Source organism: Necator americanus, chromosome III (genome assembly GCF_031761385.1).
Source record: "Necator americanus strain Aroian chromosome III, whole genome shotgun sequence".
NCBI classification, from domain to species: Eukaryota; Metazoa; Nematoda; class Chromadorea; order Rhabditida; family Ancylostomatidae; genus Necator; species Necator americanus.
This window is the reverse complement of record NC_087373.1, coordinates 13,889,989-13,912,429: the sequence shown is the minus strand read 5'-3', so window position 1 is coordinate 13,912,429 and position 22,441 is coordinate 13,889,989. Positions and strand designations below refer to the sequence as shown.

At 40.3% G+C, this 22,441-nt stretch overlaps 2 protein-coding genes across 4 annotated transcripts; both read left to right on the top strand.

The window, feature by feature from the left end:
• Positions 1–422: 422 nt before the first annotated feature.
• Positions 423–10,314, top strand: RB195_009521 (uncharacterized protein; the record flags this gene model as incomplete). 2 transcript variants are annotated; one of them, XM_064190105.1, is made up of 12 exons in its annotated part: positions 423–470; positions 532–677; positions 1,441–1,512; positions 3,351–3,421; positions 3,490–3,576; positions 4,260–4,316; positions 4,385–4,500; positions 4,560–4,695; positions 4,758–4,874; positions 4,947–5,005; positions 10,058–10,123; positions 10,201–10,314. In XM_064190105.1, the coding sequence occupies 12 exons, from the start codon at positions 423–425 to the stop codon at positions 10,312–10,314; spliced, it is 1,089 nt and encodes a 362-aa protein (XP_064047689.1). The 2 variants fall into 2 exon arrangements, with proteins under 2 accessions (XP_064047689.1, XP_064047688.1); XM_064190106.1 differs by lacking the exon at positions 4,260–4,316.
• A 3,720-nt stretch (positions 10,315–14,034) lies between these two features.
• RB195_009520 (uncharacterized protein) lies at positions 14,035–22,228 on the top strand (the record flags this gene model as incomplete). Of its 2 annotated transcripts, none has more annotated exons than XM_064190103.1 (11): positions 14,035–14,088; positions 17,204–17,328; positions 19,081–19,152; positions 19,208–19,278; positions 19,499–19,585; positions 20,312–20,427; positions 20,494–20,629; positions 21,464–21,592; positions 21,846–21,901; positions 21,963–22,031; positions 22,112–22,228. In XM_064190103.1, the coding sequence occupies 11 exons, from the start codon at positions 14,035–14,037 to the stop codon at positions 22,226–22,228; spliced, it is 1,032 nt and encodes a 343-aa protein (XP_064047686.1). The 2 variants fall into 2 exon arrangements, with proteins under 2 accessions (XP_064047686.1, XP_064047687.1); XM_064190104.1 differs by having other exon boundaries at positions 14,044–14,088.
• Between the last annotated feature and the right edge of the window lie 213 nt (positions 22,229–22,441).

Here is a 22,441-nt window from a genome sequence, read left to right as displayed (position 1 = left end):
ACGCCGTCACCGGCACAGGGGACAGCGACGCTGAGCACGAGTTCATCATGGAGTCTCCGAGCAGGAGCGACGGCTGAACTAAGGTAAGTGCTACCTGTGCTTCTGGTTGAGAGCTGCTTCCACTGCGCGACGCTTACTCATTTACTTTCTCATTTGGATTTCTGTAGAGTTTTCGATAACTTCGCACCTATGCGCTGCACTCGCAGCTGTCCTGCAATTTAAGAAGTGTTCCTTCTCACTCGAGATTATGTCCTCAAATCAGCTGCCATAATTTGTAGAAAGAGAATTTGTACACAGATTAATGATTGTCAGAGAAACTAGCATTCCTGCAACAGATAACACCGCACTTGACATGTTAAGTGAACGATGATGATGCTATCACCATCACATCCACATTTTAAAATGCATCATTCCCATTTCTCATGCATCAACCAGCGAAGTGGCGATTTTATGTGCTTGTTTGCATTTTTGTGGGTCGCGTAAGCATTTTTCCTTTTCCATTCCCATTAATATAGGCTACTAGCAATTCAGGCCGCTCTGCTTGTATACCTCAGACGTGAACACCATCAATCCTACATAACAACCGATTCGAATGAGTTTGTGATTGATGCGAATAGAAAAATGACGCGTTCCCAAATAAAAGAAATGGCAGAAAAATATGGGAAGCCAAAAATTGTGTAAGTAACAAAAAACAGGATACTATGGGATGTAAATGACTAGGAAAATCAATTATCGAATTACTGCATGATATTTTTTGGCGTACGTACTCGGTGGGTTGCTTACACCTTAAAGGCATCAGCCCACGAATCTGAGGTGGTGCAGATTTCAGGTGGAGTATTCGTATACGGGATGGGAGACTATGGAGAGGAGGGTGATTCCGTCCATTTCTTCCTAATTGCCATAAAAAACCGCCCGGAAGATACGGCTCCGCACAAGGCTGGCGCGCTCCATTCGAACTCCCTGTAGAAAATAGTGCGCCAAAACGCCTGAAGCCGTATCTTCCGGGCCGTTTTTTGCGACAATTAGGAAGAAATGGACGGAATCACCCTCCTCTCCATAATCTACGATCGCGTATACGAATACTCCACCTGAAATCTGCACCACATCAGATTCGTGGGGTGATGCCTTTAAGAAAGGATGGATGCATGCTTGTTACGAACTGTTTAAAGTGTTGAAATAATCTACAGTATAACCATACACGCAGATATTTGAACGACCAATTTTTATAAGTTTTGTACTATTTCCGGAATGTAGCGTAACTAATAGCAGCTTGATGCACAAAAGGAGCAGTAGCGCATTTTAGTTCAAATTTGTGGAAACATCGAGTTGTCGCCTTCTATCCATGTTCTGTTTTTTTTTTCTTCTTTTTCTCCTCTTCTACAATACCGTATCGAACATTTAGAAAATGATGATGGAAAACTTGGAATTCACAAATTTCAGAGAGAAATCAGTTTGTCTGAACAATGAAATGTGTTTCGATATAAGAGACCGATTCATACACGACGATAATATGTGAGTGTTCTTTAAAGAACAATTTTTGGATTTTGTCATTGTTATGCCCTTTTCAGTTTAAAAATATAATATAATTAGTATAAATATTAATTGTAGTATTATAATAATATTATTAATATATTAATTAATATAATCATATTATATCCGTTGTTGTTCAAAATATCATCCGTTATTACACCAACATTTCAAAATATGGTAACTATATCGAACTCATCATAAGTCTCACCATTATGATCTGTTGGTTTCCGTCTTAATTGCACTTCAACGAAGTTAATTTAGACTTTACTCGTTCCACACAGAGTTTTGGCGAACCTCTCAGGAACTAAAAGTGTCAAGCTGAATATGATCCATACGAGGAAGCGTATCTCATGGGATAGATTTTGATGTCACATAAGCAGTTAGGAGGGAAAGGTTATAGCCTGAAGCTATAGCAAGTCAGAGTCTGCTGAGACTGTGCTATCTTGCTAGTTTGCTTGACAGATGAGTAGATAAGAGGATTGTTAACGCAGATTTAAAAAAATGCTATAAAGGGGGCCCGTAACGAAATTGACGGAGTACGAAAACTTCAGAAAAAATTTGTGGATAACCGAAGCAAGAGTGGCTCCGCTCACCCTCCCCTCCCAGGCGTCAAGCGTGCGGTGGGAGTTTCCCAGCGGGACGTCGTAATGGGAAAGAGTTGCGAGGAAAGGGGGTCCCAAGGGAATGTGCGGTGGGCTGTAGTGAATGGAGGATAACATGATAACCACGACAGAATGTTGGAGATCTCGTAGGTTCGATTTCCAGCTGAGTCAAATTTTTGCAGAAGAATTCGAAACTCAAAACCATTTCTAAAAAAATAAAGAATTTGATTTTGCGGAGTTCACAGCAGTTTAAATGTGGATTGAATAGGATTCAATGACCAAAAAAGCTCAGATTATGTGCACATTGTTACGTCTGTTAGATCATGAATTACTTCGTTATAAGAGCCCCGAAAGAAAAAAATTTAGGTAGCTTTTCAGAGAAGAAATTTTGCTCTAAAAACAGTCATACTGCTGTTTTTTATCTCTTAGTCTTTTTGAAATTTCGATGGGACAAAATTTAGCATTTTCCGACTACTTTTGGATTTGTCCCATCTAAATTTTGAGAGAGCCAGGGGATCCGGAAAGAAGAAATTCTGCACATAAGGGTTTCCTTAGTCCCACTATCCGAATATATAGATTTTAGAAACGCTGTCTCATTTTTCTGTTATGGGAAAACTTGCCAGAATCCCAATTTTTTTTCTGAAAAGTATGTGGTCTTGAATAAACTCAGACTCAGAGAAACTTAGCGCGAAGCAAATCATCTCCCAGTAACCTGTAGCAAATGACCTTCTCTATCAGATGTTTTAACACTCGATTTCCTGGTCTCGCCGTTCTTTCAAATTTTTGATGTATCAAAGGTGGGGAAAATGCGATTTTTCCTATCTTTGTCTCATCGTTAGAACGTTCCATTCGTAGGTTTCACTTGAATGTGCTGCTGAGTGGACCTCATTGGTTTTCGACCGCTCACTCGTAGGCGCGGTGTGTTGCACACGACAATTGCGAACATTTATGTTCCACGTCAAGCATGGACCACTGTTCAGAATCCAAATTCCGAGAATTGCTAGGAGGAAGTACGAGAAATAGGTTTTATAACAAAGGCGGGAAATATCACATAAAACTATCTCTTTCACCATTATCATTCCAAATCTAAAATAATAATAGCTTAATAAAATGAGGTTTTAACAACTAGAAAATGTCGATGCTACTCCACAAAATAATAGATCAGTACAAAAAGCTTTAAATTTTAAGCAGCAACATTTTACTTTTGCTTTCCACCAGGTTCCAATTCCGTCGTCAAATCATTGCTGGGAAAATGGAAATGTCAAGCATGCTATTGAAGCATCCGGAAAGTCAGTAGAATTCTGACTTACTATTCCTAAAGTAAACTACACGAAAAGTTGTAATTCGTATTTTTCAGGATTGAATGCGAAGAAAATGGATACATTCAACTGGAAAGTGGATAAGGGAGCACACAATTTTAATAGATACACACTCACAATGATAGGTACCATGAATTAATGCCTGCATTACTTTAACGGCAAGGAAAGATGGAACCTTTACTTCACTCACTTTTCGGCTTTTTCACTTAAAAGAAACCCTTCAATGAATGATACGAATGAATGCTTGTCGAACGAATGAGTTTCTTCGACCTGTACCGCTCTGTGACTCTATGCCTGATATCGTGTGTGTGGATCATATCACCAAACCATCATTATAGATCAAATCGTCGTCACTACACACTACATACGACTATTTTCAATGTATATGGCTTCTATTTTCACTACCTTGAAAGATTATCGAAATATTGACACAGACTGGTGTGGTACTTGACGGAATAAACGTAGTATTGTTCCAATCAACCTCTGAAGACAAAGCTGAAACGTCAGGCAAGTAAAGGTTCCATCTAAAACACTAGTAGGCACACTATTAGAAAACAACCTAGAACCTCAAAAATAGTGCACATGTCTTCAGCAGTAATGATAACTAGAAAGACTCCGAAGTTTCTGATTTCTCAAAACTTCCCCGAAATTATCGTTTCTAAATGGCGCCACTACCATTTTCAAACTAATCTGGTTTTTACCCCAGCGCAGTTTGTAGCTATAGCAAAAATTTATAGGTTAACTGTGAAAAGTGCTCACCATTCCTTCTGGAAAGTCATAGTGCATTTTCTCATCTTTTTTTTTTGAGGAACTGGTGAAGAACATTTCTCGACAGCTTCTTTTTTTTTGAAGTTTCGTTCACACGGTACCACTAAAGAAATGCAAGAAAACTAGCAAAAAGAAAAGTTCAAATCCGTCTTCTATTACTTTCAGAGGAGATGTTCCTCAGTGGAACGGTAAGGATGGATGAGGAGGCGAACGTGAGGGTCCTCTGCTTAGGCCTTGGGGGCGGTTATGTGAACTCATACCTACATCACCACTTCCCTAAGGTGCGCAGGATTTTCCATCAATTCTAGAAAAAAAAACATAGCCATAACCAATATCTAAGATGGACATTACTGTTGTCGAGTTGTACCCAAAAATGGTTGAAATCGCAAAGAAATGGTTTGATTTGTCACTGGATAGGAGGCACCACCTAGTAATGGGAGATGCTTGGCAATTCATCGACACCTCAGTCGAAAAAGGTGTGGTAACTCGTTTGAAAGGTAGAACATTTAGGTTTTTAAAAATAAGAGAACCACTCTAGGGGAAATGTACGACATCGTTCTGCTTGATGTCTGCTCATTAGAAGATGTTTGTCCTGCGGGAAAAGCCATCAAGAAAGAGACCGCAAAAAAGTTTTCTCTGCTTCTCAACGGCAAAGGTTTGTCAAAATATACTAGAGAAATTATTTCATTTTTAATAATTGTAGAAGTCAGAATCGCGGGTTTTTTAGGTGCCCTCATTGCGAACGTTTTCAGTATGTCTAATGAACCCCTCCAACACGGTCTTCAGGTAGTACCATCAAAAAGCTTGTCTCGTCTTCCCAGCCAAAAACCAACACTGACCCATTTGTTTGCAACAAAAACTGTTTGGTTTCGCTTTTTTCCTGGAAAAGTTACTGGGAAGGAAACTGATATTTCCTTTGCTAGTGTTTCACGTAGGAGACTTTTTGAGTCAATTTCTTTAATTAGTAGTTTATTTGCATACAACCCAAAAAAGGCTTGGTAATTACTCAGAAATGGCTCAAGCTCCTTCGTAGACCAAGATTAGGCTTTCCTGAAAATCCGACAACGAATTTTTTTTCCTTTTTGAACGACATCGCAAGTGTAAAGTGTCACTCTGCGCTTCTTCTCCGCCTGGGTAAGTCAGTGGTAGCGTTGCTCATTCATGTTTCTCTCAATTCTGGCACTAACGAAATCCTCTAAATCGTTTCTGGGGGTTTGGTTGTCCCTCAAGATCTCAAAGTCTCTATCTCGTACTCAAGGTTGGTGTATGGCAGTTGGCAAGCTTTCAGTCGCATAATCGGTCGATGGTTTGAAACGGTTCTAGTGCTAAATAAACCTTTCATCCCTCCAGCCGATAAATTGGTACCTGACGTGTGAGCAAACGTAAACACTGACTTGATGATCTTCAAGTTGCGTCAAACTGACTAGTCTCACCATTTAGCGGTGCTGGTGAACCACTGCGTTCCTGTAGATCGTCAGCCAGGACGAACAAGATTTACACACTGTGCAGTAACCCTAAATATTGGTCTCAATAGTTTTAAGGAATTGCATATGAGACAGTATTTTAGCTCACAGTGTTGTGAACAGCAAAAAGTCCTTAGTTATTGATAAGCACTCATTTAAGTTGTTCTTGGATGGACTCTTGATAGAAATTTTAACTGCTTCTGCTGCCGTCCTAGCAGATATTTCCTTCTTGCCGGCTGATATCGTGCACTTTATTTCAAACTTATTTCCATCATGTTTCTCATTCTTGTACTGTCCTAAAGGCGTCATGGAATTTCCACGCCTCTAACCAGCGAAACGTCTTTTTTTATACGCAAGCTCAGGATCCTTCCTGTTTCTCCAATATAAGTAGCATCGTACGTTAGGTACTACATCTAGTAGATGACACAAATTCTCGTGCAATCTCCAGTGTTACCACATGGACAACAAATACGACATTTCGACATATACTGTTTATCGTAGGGTCTATTACGAACCAGCTGTCGTTTGACAGTGTTATTTGAAATGTTCACCAGTATAACATCTTGTATTATGATGGCAACTAATGATTTCACCCTAGGAATTTTAGTTTATCTGGTATTACAGATTATTAATCCCGCGTACTTCGTATTCAATCATTAACGCTCCACTGAGGCTGCTTTTGTTGTTGGTGAAATGTCAAGGGAGCCATTTATTGGGAACTCCTGCCACACGATCCTACTATCAATGCTGAGAAGTGCTGCGAGCTCTTGTCCTGAGTGACTGCAAAGTTTAGAAGAACACAAAGATAGTCTTCTTCTTGCATGACAGTGCGCGCACACATGTCGTAAAGTTGACTCGGAAGAATCCGCGAAGTCTCAACCACACCATCGTTCCCCATCCACCATACAGCCCGTACATTGCGTTGTCCGACTACCACTTGTTCTGATCTCTGGCTCAACGTTACTGTTTCGTCGATAAGGATGAGCGCAAAACGAACCCTTAGTCATTCTTTGAAGGCAAGTCCTCGGACAGCTCCACAAGGAAGGAATTTGCAAACTGGCAACATGTCGTCGATACCGGTAAAGGACACACCACTGATTGTACACGATTGTTCATCCAAAATTCTATAGCACTCGTCCATTTCGGATTGTGTTGATGTTACAATAAAGCAATAATCGATATATCGGGAGTACATGTGTGGAAGGCATTCTATTTTTGGCTGTTTTGTTCTGCTCACAAAGCAAGTAGCTAGAACTGGAGTAAGCCTTTGTCTCATAGCCAGTCCTTCAATTCATTAGTATTTTCCTGGTCATTTGAAAATGTTGCAATGAAGGCATTTGTTGATCACGATCGTTATCTGTTACTTGCCAAGTTTCTATGCTTATTAAGAACTTTATTGCACTTTATGCGTAGGAATTTGGAAATTAGACCATTTCCCTGAGTGAAATTAACGAGTGTACCTCTGCTTCGGCAGTGCGTTATGCAACTTTAGTGTCAAAACGGTCCAATTCTTCTATTTCTTCACAACTAGCTTTGGCACGAAGCCTTCTAATGACAATATTGTAGGCTAGCCATCTAATTCGTATTTCTTGTCTTCATTTTCGCTACTGACACATACCACCGACCTACGAGAAAACTGGTGGTATTAATTGCTGATTTTAACGTAGGTTGGAAAGGAAAGTATGGAGCCACTTTGTTGAAGATTTGGCTACGCGTTCGCTTCTTCGTGCACTAAATACGCCAAGAAAACAAAGACTTTGCTGCTCCTTCTTTCAACGCAGTAATGTTGGATTTAAAACGGAGTGAAAAATAAAATTGTGGCGATTACAAATCATGGATTAGCAGTCAATGCGCTGTCGAATACTTCAATATCTAATGGTTTCTAATTTTGGCGTACCTGTTCCAACAGGTTGCAACAGCTATGCAACAGTTTACGACAGCTACTCGACAGGTGGCGACAGAAATGCAACAGGTTACAACAGGTATGCCAAAAGATCTCTGACGCGTTGAATGGAGGCTTTGCTTTTTTTGAGTGCAGTGATTCTACTGGTAATACCTAATGTACTGGTAGCAGCAGTTTTGAATTGAGCTGAGAAGTGTATGATATCACCTCTACAATTAGCTATGTTAGAAAACCTTTCCTTAGCATGTAAAGACCACCTCCACTTCCACAGACAGTATTTTAAATGTAGGAAAGTATTGTCTTGGCATTACGAGAATTGGAAAATTACTGCAACCGCACACAACTTAAATGCTTGAGGTTGAGAGCATTAATTCATGTGAAATTTGAACTCTTCCATTATCCCCGTCTATGTAGAGATCTCGAGCGAGTGTAGCCCTGTCGATAAGAGGTTCTACTGTGTCTACACTATCAGCCGCAGGTGGCAACCAAGCCTTTCGTTCCTCTGGAGCCGATGAATTGGTGCAGACTCGTTTGAAAGGATAAAAACTCTGACCTGACACAGTGGCTAGCGCCCACATCACTGTATAGGCTAGTTACACGTTAAAATTAATCTGAACTTAAGTGAACGTGGCACATCCCAAGGATTGATTAACGTCAGACACTTTATTCCTTTATCTCTATCACTCCTTATCACTCTTACCTGCGCACTGGGTACCCGTATGATGTGCCGCCGCGTATCTAGGAGGCTAATGAGTGTCGTTAATTGCACCGCGCGTCTCCTGATACCGTCATGATCGCTACAGTAGCCTGGTTGCTCCTCTTGTGCTATGTCTTCAAGACGCCCCACCCACGCCACCCTCCCCACCCATTTCGCCGCGTCTGCCAATCTTACGACGACTTTTTTCCGCCGCGCTTACAGCTCTTATGATGCCTTTTAAAGTCGAACGGAAAGGAAAGTACCTGGTATTAGATGTTCTTTGAAGGTCTACATAAAGTGTGCTTGTAAATTAATATAAAAGAAGAATAATGTAAATTAATATAAAAGAGGAAGAATGAAATAGGTTCGTATAAGTGATATGCCATTTAGAAATGCGAGTGAAAATGAAATTATCCTGTCTCGACTTGTTAGGTGGAAAACACTCATCCATTTCTGGGAATGCGAGATATGTTTCAAACTGATTGGGGTTTTTTTTTTTTTTTTTTTTTCTTAATGATTTCTTTTTGTTTTTTTAGCTGGGTAAAACTGGCATCCAACGATTAACGGGGCGCGAATATCTAACATAAAAGTATTTTTGATTTTATGCAGAGAAGATAGAAAATGGAGCGATAAAACGAAGAAGTTTGAAGGCTATACAAAGTTCTATTATATAAAACTGTATAAGACGTACGAGCAAGTATTGAAATATGTCAAATATTGGATATTTAAAATTGTTCTCATAAACATTATATCTATGTAAAATTTTGAAAAGGTAAAATGTAGAAAGGAGTTTGAAGAATGTATACAAAGTAATAAGCGCATAAAGTTGATGTTATTATAACTGCCGCATTGAAAGTTAACCACTCGTTAATGATGTGACAAACACACATTTATACACTATTTTTTAAAAAAAAAATTAGGGAAATAAAAAATTAATATGTTTGAAAATTATGTGTTTTCTTTTCCTGGAAATTAAATTTTTTTTCTTTATATCTCTCTTTTCACTCCCCCCCCTCAAACTCCCCCCCCCCCCCCCTTCACCCCCAGCGACGCCCGAACCCCGCACGGGGGGGGGGGGAGGGAGAAAAGGGGGGGGGGGGGGAAGGGAAGGGGGGGGGGAGGAGGGGGAAGTGGAGGGGGGGGGAACAGGAGCGGTCAGCCGGTTTTCACGGGTACCTCTTGTCCCGCACCCGCGCACTGCCCTTCAATTCTCCAGTTTTAAGGCGTAGTTATCACATTTAATGGTGATTTCAATTCTCGAGATTCTTCCTTTTGAATACCAAAAAAATCAAGCAGCTACACCAAAAGGAATAGCCTGTATTTCAGTGAAGACATGATTCCCTGATGATAGTTCTCAGCATCGAAGAATTCCTCAATGCCTAACATTTCTCACTTTGCCTCAGGATTTACACATGAGAACTCTCATCATGAAGAACAAAAAACAAATGTTAAAAGTGCAAAAGCTATAGCATTGAGGAGAAAGTGGACTACGATTCTCTATCTAAGATAAGAGATAGGAAGGATAAGTCAGTGCTTTTATCCTCCCGTACTAGTCTGATACCAACTTGTTGACTATGTAACAGCGAAGGGCTTGGTTAGCACTCGGATCTCTTACCGGACGCACTACACCAGCCTTAAATAGATGTAGCAGTAAGTAGGCAAATGCGCAGTAAGACTCCTCAATCCATGTCTTGTTTGGTACAGTTGATCCATGAATATAAAACGAAAACGAGAAAAACCAATGACAGCATGGTAAAGAAATCATATGGTTTTAGCTGAAGACTTCTTACGGCAGTGCCTTTAAATACTGCTCGTTACGAAAATCCCCAAACAGCAATTTGGTAAGTCATGTGATCCTCGTATAAGTGCATATGGATGAATGAACTCATACAAAAGTGCTCCTGAATTTCTGTAACAGATCATGACATGCACAAATCATCCCAGACCGAAAAGTCTAGAAGAAAAGTACGGAGTGTTCATGAAGTACCCAACGTCACCAGATCGAAAGCTGCCAAATGTGGAGTTGGTGTGACATCGCAACGATATTGATATGACTAGGAATTCTGTATTTTACCAAAATGTTCTTGTTGCTTGTTAATGAATGCCCTTCTTGTTATTTTCAACTGATATTTTAAGAGATTCGATCGCGCTTATCCCATTCAAGCATGAAAATATGTCATTCTTAAGATGGTCAATTCTACCACCGCTTTTCAATCAATGAGCTTCATTGCCAACGTTTTCGGCACCCAAGCTTCACCAGGTTCTTGAAGCACATTAAACTGCTATCTATAGATCCATTAGACGCTACAAGGACCTAGGAGCCGAAGATAATCGATCTGGGTGAGAAAGACATGTACCTGTGACCACTACGAGTAATCTCAAAATGGTACGCGACAAATTCGCAGAGACCCGGCTCGCTCGGTTCGAGAATGTCACGAGAAAACGTCTCCTGAAGAACAGATTGCTACACTGTGCTAACTTTAGAAACCGCCCTTGGACCTAGCAGCAGGACGGAGCACCCCCCTCACAAGGCCTGTATAGTGCAGAACTGGTGCAAGGCAAACTTTTCTGACTTCATCAGCTTTGACTAGCCAATCTCCGGGTTTGATTTGGATGGACTATACCGTCTGGTCGATTTTGGAAACAAAAGCCTGCTCGAAACCTCATCGCTTTGTGGGTTCTTTGAAGAAAGCCATCCAGAAGGTATGGGACGAGATCGACGCTCCATACTTGCGGGCCACAGCCGATCCCTTCCCGAAGCGCCTCAGGGCCTGCATCGATGACAACGGAGGTATTTTTGAAATCTAATGTTGTCTTTAGTTTACAATAGACCGATAAATATTGTTACATCGTTGACTTCTCAAAATTGTTATATTTCACGCTACACGCTCTAAGCGATTTCAATGCCCTTTTGCTATGATTATGGCGCACTCTTTATATAGTCGGTTCAAAACAACATGAAGCACGGACAGTCGAGTATGCCGTTGCGCTCGAAACGGTGCGGTGGAAGCAGCGGTTGGAATCGAGATGGGACTATGACGAACCGCTGAGATGGGTGGCGGTAGCGAGGATCTTCACGCGATGCAACCGCTTTGAATGCAGCCGCTTACGCAACTCTCCGTGCTGCATGTCGTTTTGACCCAACTATATTATCAGGAATATGCATGAGTAGCAAGTCGTCAGTGCAATATGCATTTGTGGGACGCTTAAAGTATTGCTTAGATACTGCTTAGGATTTACTAATATGAAGTTAGTATAGCTAGTCGCTCAAATAACAAAAGCTGGGCTTGAAAAAGAAATTTTATCCCTAGAGATTTGCTTGGTAGAGCAATAGTAGCTTGAAGGACGGTGGTAGAGGTATTTAGATTTTGAAGAGATTTTACTGCGAATGAAGGCATGAGTAAGAGTGATATATTCTTACGTTGTAGTTGTAGCTCTTATAAATACTAATGAAGGAAAACTCAGTTAAGATGCATTAAAGCATACATTAACAAACGAATCGCAAGACGAAAACGGGTTTGTAAAGACCTCGGCGAGGCATTGTATCATAAAGGATGCTCAGATTGTTTTTATGAGATGAAACACTTCAGCAATTTATCAAAGTAATGATTGTTATTTCGTTGGGGAACTTCGACATCGATGACAACAGCACAGCATTCCGAGTAAATGTGTCTGTTTCTCTATGTTATTTCATTCGTGGAAATAAATGAAATTCAATTTGAAAAGAAAGCGAAAGAAAGGTCTATACGAGGTCTATGAGTGTGCTTCAAAGATACACCACACTTTTTAGAAAATATAAATATAGTTTTCAGAAAAAAATGTCCTGTAATTGACTACCTTACAACGTCTCTCATCGATTGCGCGGCAATTATCACGACATATCTCTATGGCCCTTCTGATTTGAATAAGACACCCGAAAAATTCGCCCTCGTGACCTAACTTACCTTGCTTTACCTATTAGCTGACGATCACCAACAAAGTTACTCAACCGCAAATTAAGGAACATTTGAATGCGCGCCCCTGAATGCTGCTTTGTACGATCCCTTCTATTGCAGCGCGCCACCCTTGCACGCGTAGCTCCTTTACTGCCTATCACGGGAAGTCCGAATTGGTTTAGGACGAATCGCAGGGCGGAGGCGGCGCAAGGGGTGGAGCGTTGCAATAAATGATGTCGCACAAAACAGCATTCTGGAGGCGGCTGTTTGCACAAGTCTGGGGTGGTCCGGATTTAAGGTGGAGTATGAGAGAGATGAGTGGAACCACCCCGGTCTCCTTAATCTACGAACCCGTACACGGATACTACACGTTCCGATGACTAAGAACTGTGTAGAATTGTTGTCACTGTTCATTTATGTTCAAAACATTATTGTCTCTCTGTAACGCCGAATCGCCAGAGGAGTCACCTATCGAAGGTGTGAGATGCCTGGCATCATGCCTGGGCCGCGACAACTATTCCAGCTATAGAATATCGCCTGCTCTATAAGAGGGCGGAGTCAGTGTTGAAATTTTGAAGTTTGTAAATAGAATTGAATTCAACATCACTCGAAAGAGCGTCTTTTTGTGAGAAGAACTGGCTATTTGAGGTACGGGAAAAATTCATAGAGGCTGCAAAAATTCCTGTTTTGTGAAAACAGACGAAATTTTCTCCAATTTGGTCACTCGAAAACCATGACCGGCTGTCATCCAATGTTAGCGCCTAATTCACTTCTCGTAAAGGAAGAAGAGTTCTAGGCAAGTACCGAATCGCGAGACTTAAGCGTTCATTCTAAGCCGTTGACAGCTGTTTAGAAATTGGACCAAGTAACGAAGTAGAGTAATGTTGTAAGTTTGACACTGGAAAAACTAGACATTTTCAAAGCTAGAAACTTTCAGTATGAATTATTGTCAAGTACAATTTATTCGCTGAAAAATTTCCAAGGAGATTTTTCACAGCTTGGAAAGTATGGTTTTTTTTATTAGTCTTCGATATAGCACTTTCGTCAATTTCTGAAGAGAATGGAAATTTTGAACCAACATATGATGTGAGGTACCGGAATGCTCTAAATAATTTCCTGATTACGGATGTAATAAACATTTTGTCCAATTTCGAGAAATAAGCGGAAATCCTATGAACACCCCTTCCTTCCATGGAGATGTATCCGCAGGATATGCCAATGGCAGGATTGCGGAGGTGTGAAAGTAATTAACGGGGCTTTAGGAAACTTTGCCCGTTTTCAGGCCACACATTTGTCAAAAGTAAATTCTCGAAGTATATTTGAAATCAGCAGCTCATTTACTTTCGAATGGTATTTTCAAAATTTAATTTTGCCCACTTCCAAGAATTCCGACGGTTTGCGACGGATTAATCCGTCGGCGACGGATTTTGGGACACAAGTTAGTAGCGGTGTTGTAGTGTGACACAGAACAAAAACGAAGAGATATTAGAAGGAATGAGTCACTGTGGTCGCCCATTCCCTTTGGCTTTTTCATTCTCTGGAAGAAAAAACCAGTTCAGCGCGTAAGTGTGTCCCCATAATGTTTGATCAACGTCTGTCAATGCACTTTATCCACTTTATTAGTATGAACACACGAAAAAAAAATGAGAAACACACATAATGTAGAGAATTAAGAACAACAAAGTGCTCGAAAATCAAAGAATGAGGCACAAGAACACAGTTTTTTCGGCAACAGTTGCGTGATCATTGTAGATTTCCAGAACACGTAATGAACAAGATTTTACGTTATCTCATCTTCCTCAAATTTCACCTCATTTATGAGTGACATGGCTTCAAAGAGGTGGCAGAGATTCATTGCAGCTTCATTATTGGTGAGTGTACAACTACGCAACAAGGACAAGATTACACTACATTCACTTCTGTTGTGGGAGAAGAGAAGCAAAACAATCATTTCAGCAGTACATCTCCACTAATCTTTAAGGTACCATGGATTTGTAGAAAAAATCAACAAATTGAATAAGGCAGAATAAGTTCCAAAAGGATTATATGGAAGTATCATTAACATGACACAAAGATTGTATTGAAACATAATGAAAGGAAAGACCAGCGGCTTTTTCAGAAAGAGCTAGTTCTTGAACTTCCTATTAGATGAGAAATCCTGTCTCTCTGCTGTGGAAGGTAACTGCAACAGAAATACATTAGAATCCGCAGGATACAGTAGTTTTGAACGAACAATTTTGTAATCATTGTGTATCCAGTTCTTTGGTGTGTTAAAAGTGAATGTTTCTATTGACATCTGTGAAATATCTTCAGCCACAAAATACTACTTAGTCAATCCATCTCTCCAGAGTAGATAAATCGGCACCAGTTTTGTCTAGAAGCATATGGACACATAATTGTTGCCCGGATCCTCCTTGGAACCCATTACTTGGAGCGTATATACGTTCACTTACCTCCATGATTCTGGAGTGAAGCAGATCGGACTGGTGCATCTCAGTAGGATTGGCCAACAGCAAGCACTCTGTTCTTTAGTCCTCTATTTTTTTTTACCAGAAGTTACAAATATACTGAAGGAAAGAGATTTGCTGTCTATTTGGGATAGACCTCGAAGTTATAGAGATCATTCTCCTTGGAAACAGAAAAATTGTGGTTAAGCTACAACTACGAAGTAAGCTAGAAATAGTTCGGAGACTGCAAACTGTTTCCGGAATTCAGAAATATTCATTAGAATTTCCTTATAAGCCTTGGAGGAATCTCTACTGTTTTGAACATAGAAATTTGTATAAGTAACTTGAAGCCATCAGCCATCATGCACCCTTCCCAAATTTGATTTCTGATTTCTTTTACTTCTGGTACAGTTACAAGTTTGAGATCACTCTACTTCATAATACTTCTAAAAAGTAACGGAGGTGAGGATAATGGATGTTCTGTAACCTCCAACTTTTGAAGTCCAAATTGAACAAAGCTTTTGAAAGTCCAAATTGCTCTCGCTCATGTGAAATTCATGAATAACGTAGGTAAGTCTGAAACAAGTAAACAAATGAAGGATATAAGAAATCGATAAAACTTGGTCATATAAATGGCAAACGGATATTCAAGAGAAAGATCTCAAAAATGTTAATGTCTCAAATACCGGGCCAGTAGGTGATCATTGTGAGAATCGGTGCAAATGCGAAGATGAGATTGAACAACAACCTGAAAAAGCCCCCTCCCCCTTTTCTAATACCACATAATACCATACCGCAAAATCCACATATAACTCTTCATGTGGTGCCCACAGTACTGGCGATTCAGCCAGAAAAAGCGCTTGGGAAGGAAGTTTCGTTGCCAACTGTAAAAAGACCGCGAAAACGAATGGACGTCAAGAGCGAAGGAGCTCGAAAAGGTGTAGGCGGATAAGAACTCGCGAAATATCTATGCTTTACTTAAACAATACAGCGACAAGATGAAAAGATGTTCGCATTCTTCAACAAAACCAATGGACTGGCTGTCGATAAAGCAGCCATACCAAAGAGGAGGGACAACTTCAACATCTTGCTGAACCGGCAAGCGCCTTCAACTCCTGAACTCGAGCACGTTCATGGATCGACGCACGCGGTTAACAGGAGCCACCGACTGAGTTGGAGGTTCTAGTCTTTATCCAAAAGATTTAAAAAAGTGAAAATTTTGGTGGGGACAACGGAATTGGTTTCAGGGATCCACCTGCGGCTTGAATGGATGACGATAGGGGTCCGTTTCCATACGGATCGAAGAAAGGATACCTGACTCGTAAACACAGGCTGTATCTCATTACTGCCTGTTATGTACAAGGTTTTAGAGCGGATTATCCTGAAGCGACTTATTAAACACCGCGAAGAAACAAATTGAGGAGCAAGTTCGCTTTCGTCTTGATCGCTTTAAGATTGACCAGGTGTTCATCGTCAGGAGTGATCGAAATATGGAAGCTGGTATTCAAAGCCAGTGCAATTAACCTGCCTCGACTTTAAAGCCGCTTTTGGCTCTCCTCATCGTGGCCGTCTTCTCACGGCGATGGAGTACCAGGAAAATTCGTTTGTCTGCCTGATGACATGAATCAAGCAGACAAACGAACAGCTGCTGCAGCTTGAACACCACTAGGATGTACAACACCGTTTGAATTGGTAACTGGACTCAGGCAAAGGGCAGCAGCAGGATCCTTACTGTTCAACTTTGCCATCTATTACACCATGCAAAAAACGATCAATTGATGTCCTGCCGATATCGTCCAAGCATTATCAGGTTACTCCTCGATCTCGAGTATGCTAACGATATTGTGATATTCGCGGAAAGTAGTAGAAAACTTCAACATATTGTCAACCTTGTATCGAAGCTGGCTGCAGCCTATGGACCACGTCTATGCCCTGATAAGTGCAAGCAGATGTGGATCTCTTCGAGAGCCTCAAAAGGGAAATCAGGATGGACGACAACCTATCGTTGACAAACGGATGATATCAACATCTTGCACCACCGTCAAAATTGGCTACATAAAAGTGTTTTTGCTCCTTTAGTCATGTGCTGAGGAGACCAGCTGATCGCCTTGTTGAACGAGTTCTGAGGAGTTTGTCGGGTTCAAGATGGAAAAGGCCACCTGGCTGAAAACGAAAGTTCTGGACTGAGGTGGTGAAAGAGGACCTGAGGACACTCGGTGTGGATAGGCAGTTCAGGAGAGATATAGGTTTTCGAAGGATATGGAATAGCGACAAATTTAATTCTAATTCACCTCACTGAGAACTAAACCTAAAAAAACAAGCTAAATCGAGTGGATGCCCACTTCCTAGCCTAAATGTACCATGATTACTAGAGGAGAAAGGATGAAGGTTGAGACGGTGCATCGAGTCAGTGCTTTTAATCTCCCAGACAAGTCTGGTGCAATTTATCTACACAGAGGAATGAAAGGATTGATTAGCAATAGAGCTGTTTCAAACCATCGAGCACGCAGTGACTACGTCATTTTACTAAAACTTTTAGACGGCGGCGTTATTCTATTTGACCATCAATCGACAAATATTGAGACGATTACAAAATGAGGAAGATATAAAAGAGAGCACATTGTTCAACCTGTTCTCTAAAACTTATGGAAGGGAGAGAATCATGTGAGTTGAAATTCTCAAGTATATCTTAATAATCTTGTAAAAGAGGGCAAATTCTCTTTTTGTCGAACTATATTAAGGAGGAGATACAAAAAACACACTGTAACAACGAAGTTGCACTCAGAGTAAGACAATTGGCGGAGGTGTAAAATAGTGTGCAGCGAATAGAACATCTCCAACACCACGGAAAAAGAAGAAAGCAAACAAAAATCTGAATAAACACAAGGCAACAAATGATCCAAAGCTACCAGTACAATTTGAAATTTATGATAATGTACGCCGCAGAGGAAAATCATGTGCCGGCAACAGCACTATAATCCAGGCGTCGTTCAATCTGGCAAGAGTAGACTCAACTGTTGCACATCTTTACAGGCAGCATATTAAGAATTAGTTATTGTGGAGAACTAACGAAAAACGGAGTTCGAAGTGTAGATTACGAATGCGTGATCCTGGATAATTTCTCCTAATCGTCTTTAAAAAAAATGCGTGGAAACGGCGAATTCCTATGTTAAAACGCGCCCTCTTGTGCATGCTTAGGTCCCCTCAGCACCATATTCATTGGTTTTACTAGAATATGCCAATGAGGAGACCTCATTGATCTCCATCCGGTCGCTCTTGGACGCGGAGTGGAGCGTTTTTACGTACCTCATGAGAACATGCGGCACTTCCCACGCCATTTTTCAGTACGACTGGAAAAAACTAAGTATGAGTACGCTCACACTCGTACTCTTCATCCCAATCTCTTTGTTATCCATCAGGTTTCCATACTACGTCAATTTGGTGCTGTGCTTCCTTCAATTATAGACTCAGAAAAATCTTATGACTGCATAACTGAAACCTTTAACTGCTTTCAATGAGAAATTGGTCAGTGAGAAAAACAACCTGATATATCAACAACCAATGATTGAACTGACTGATTGCACCAATCCCGGGTCTAACAGCAGCGCATAAGAGTGAAGTCAAATTGGCGCGCGAATTATCGCTATGGAATTCTTTCGAGAGAGTAGCATGCCGACTTTGAAGAATTATGCAAGAGAAGCTGCACGTGGAAGCAACAGTGGATTCGCTTCGGTATTAAACAGACACACAAAATATGGAGAAATCTTTGCAAAAATAGAAAAATTAGGCAGAAATAAGTTCGAATTAAATGACACACACTGTACTTCAGAAATAAGAGTTGATACAAAATTTTTCACCCAATCTTAGGGTTGGTATCACTGCCTAATGCGGTTGCCCAAATCCACACTAATGCGCATCGTCCATGGACACAACATTGCCTAACCTTCTCGATTTGCAGCAAAAGCTCGCCTAGAATCCATTCATTCGTCAGTGTTTCATGTCTCAGATCGACAATGTCCAGCAGTTCAGCGTAGAGAAACGAAGAGTTGCTACCAGGGATCCTACGCTCCCCCTTGGTATTTGACTTATTTGAGTTGGTCTTTGGAAATTTGCTGGACAATAGCAACGTTTTAAGGATGTCTGTGTAACTGCCGCAATATGAATGTGTGAAGTTATTAGTATATATAGTTCGTACGTGCCCAAAGCGTATATTGAAATTCCTGATTGTCTAAGCAGGACCACCGCGAGCACGTAGCACTAAGATTCGTATCCACAACCCCTTTACAGGATGTAAATCATATTTGTGACTAAAACCATGAATAGTATCCGTTCACTGAAGAAAATTGCCAATTTTGTCTCTTCACATGGTCGCGATGTCCTCTTCTTTGGCTACTCAATTATAATAAAGGATTACAGCGAACATTCCGTGTGTCTAATGGATGGAACGTGTGTAGATATACGCGAACGTCTTGTGCATGACGGAAGGAAGTATGTTTGGAACAATCCATTCTATATCGTTTCTGCATTAACAATAATGTTGAAGATATTTGGTTGCTCGGGAAATTACCGCAGGCATGTTGCGAACGTCCACGATGTTTCTGAAAACGCCAAAGAGTGAGTTGTGAGCCAGGAAATCATATCTGGGAGATAGGCACTCATTGACTCAAAGAGGTTCGAAAAAATGACCTTTCAATAACTACTTTACGTTACAAGTAGTTTTTTGTGGTGCGGCTCATAAAATCTTGCACGTTGTCGGAAAGTTTTTCGTAGGTGTATGAGTCTTTGCACGAAAACTGTTCCATGTATATTTAGGAACTTAGAGCCATAAATTCAGAATTGACTGCTAGCATCATGGATACAACTAAATGGGAAGTTGACAGCGGAGCAATTACATTTGAGAGCTACGTTACTACGATGATAGGTTAGTTGTGGTATCTGCATTATCCATCGAAGTAGCAGCAAAAAGTAAACGTGATCGGCAGTTCCTCACCACTTTGACCTAAACTGTGGATGCATTGTAGAGTGGTCAGAAATTTGTGATGTGGTTCATTATTTAGAAGATTTAAAACAGTGACATGTGAAGTCGATTGTTAATTGACATAATCAATTGTATAGGATAATTACACGTTCATAAAGCTCAAACAATTTTTAGAGGCATCACTCCACGAATCTGCTGTGGTATGGATTTCAGGTGGAGTATTCGTATACGTGATCGTAGATTATGGAGAGGTGAATGATTCATTCCATTTCTTGTTAATTGGCGCAAAAAACGGCCCAGAAGATGCGGCGCGTGCACAAGGCTGGCGCGCTCCAATCGGACTCGTTGTAGAAAATAGCGCGCAGGAACGCTCGAAGCCGTATCTTCCTAGCTGGTTTTTACCGCAATTAGGAAGAAATGGACGGAATCACCCCCCTCTACTTAATCTACGATTCCGTATACGAATACTCCACTTGAAATCCGTACCACCTCAGATTCGTGGGGCGATGCCTTTAATTCGATTGGACTGGCGCATCCCAGAACATCCGATAAACGACGACCCGTTTATCCATTTTACTCTAAAACATTTAAAACAGGCCAAAACACAAATTCGCGTTCTCACTCACTTCTATCTGAACCTTTGCCTTCATGTTACGAACATTTTTATAGAGGAAATATTTATTAGTGGAGCGGCACAGATGTCCCCGTATAATTCTGCTCACATCTTAATGCTTGGCCTTGGTGGAGGTTATATTAACTCTTATCTCCATCACAAGTTTCCTAACGTAAGCGTAGTTCTTCCGAAGATGTAATTATTTCAAACGTCAATATATATTTCCTTTCTTTTTTAGATGGACATTACGGTTGTTGAACTGGATCCCCAGATGTTGGAGATTTCTAAAAAATGGTTCGGTTTAAAATTAGATCAACGACAACGAGTATTTTTAATGGATGGAGTACACTTTGTGAGAAACGCAGTCACTGAAGGTACAAAATAATAAATTACTATGTGCAAAAACAATTGATTATTCTTTCCAAATTTATTTTCACCAATTCGTTCTCAGAACCAGTTTCGAAGCCACGCAGGTGGGGTCTTTGTGAACAATTCGAAGTGCAACTAGAAGAAAACTTAAGAGGGGCCCAGTTTTCAGTTGAAATTCTAAATGTAGGAAAACGTTTGAGATTTGTCAAGTACGATGGAATTTGATAACGTTGTAAAAAATGTTCTGACGTACTCCTGAATACAGTAGCATAGAAGTCTTGGACGTCCAAAAGCGCATTAAATTTCTTGTTTGTCCATAGTGGATCTCGAAACTAAGGAATACATAACGTCCGCGGAGGTTCACAGAGAGCTCAGCATGACAATCAGGAATTTTTTCTATGATAAAACACCATAAATTCCATAAATGTTTTCAGGCCTGTTCAAGAACAGTATTTAAATTTCTTAAAATCGCGAAGCCAAACTTAATAATAAAGTTTTAAATTCTCGCCGAAAAATTGAAGCGAAAAGAGAGTAAGGGTTGAGCCGTGTGGTTCCACTTCACTTTGCTCAATCTGTTGCTTTTATATGTCCTTAATCCCTTAAAATAATAAGGACTATGACTTGCAACACTTCCACACTTTTCATTCGTCCATCATTTTATTTACCAAAGACAAATGCAATCTTTTTTTTCAATGAAATATTCGACAATGAACAAAAAAACCAAAAAATCATTTGAGTTTATAGTGTATGAGCGAGTGATCTCACAACACTTTTCTTTTAGTAGTGTTCTTTGTTTTTTTAGCAGTGTTTTAAAATTTGAGAATACACTTCATATTCAGGTCGAAAATACGATGCGATACTTGTGGATGCATGCACTTCAGACACCAACGCATGGATTATATGTCCAGCAAACGATTTCGTCGTACCAGAAGTTGTAAAGAAATTTGCAGAGTTACTCACAGATAAAGGCACGTTACCATTCCATTAGACGCATGAAACGCAGTCGCAGTTTCACTAGAGGATCCCTCATCAGAACATCCGGGCATTTTTCTAGTGCATCGAAAATCAACGGACTGAATGATGTTTAGAGTGCATTTAAGACGCCAACGAACAAAAACTTCCCCAGTTTGATTTATCAAAAAACAGTTAACGAGAATTGTAGAAAATCAAATTTTTCAACCAATCAGAGACAGCCTTCCGATAATAGGTGCTATTTTTCAGGATCTCTCATAGTCAACGTTTTAAGCATTCGTCATAAGAAAGTGATTGGTACCATGGTAAAAAGTAAAATTATTCCTGAGCAAAACAAATCATCCATAACACAAATGATTTCCCTAGGTACAAAACATCTTCAACCAAGCATTCAAATATTGTATCCTGAAACAAGCACATAGTAGATCAAATTTGGTGCGGCTAGTAATTTTACTGTTTCATTTATTTTAAAGTCAAATTCATTCAAGGACCAATTTGTCATATCTTCTTTCCAGGTAATAACATGTGCACAACATCCGCTGCCAAAAGGTTTAGAAAGTAAATACGAAAAGTTCGCCGGTTACGGTAAATATGGAGCTAAAGTTAGTCGGATGATAGGAATATCTTCATAGATGCTTGTATAAATTCCCTTCACACATCCGCCATTTCACCGGTTAGCATTCCATCAGATAGTCAGTCACGCGAAAAGTTAAAATCACTTGTTTCGTCCCACTGAGCTATAGCTTTTGTTTATTGTTGATTTAAGAGGCAAGGTGTCCTCTTTTGTAAACAATCAACACTCCTTAATCGCAGCACATTTCTAAAATAGTCACATGTTTCTTTTC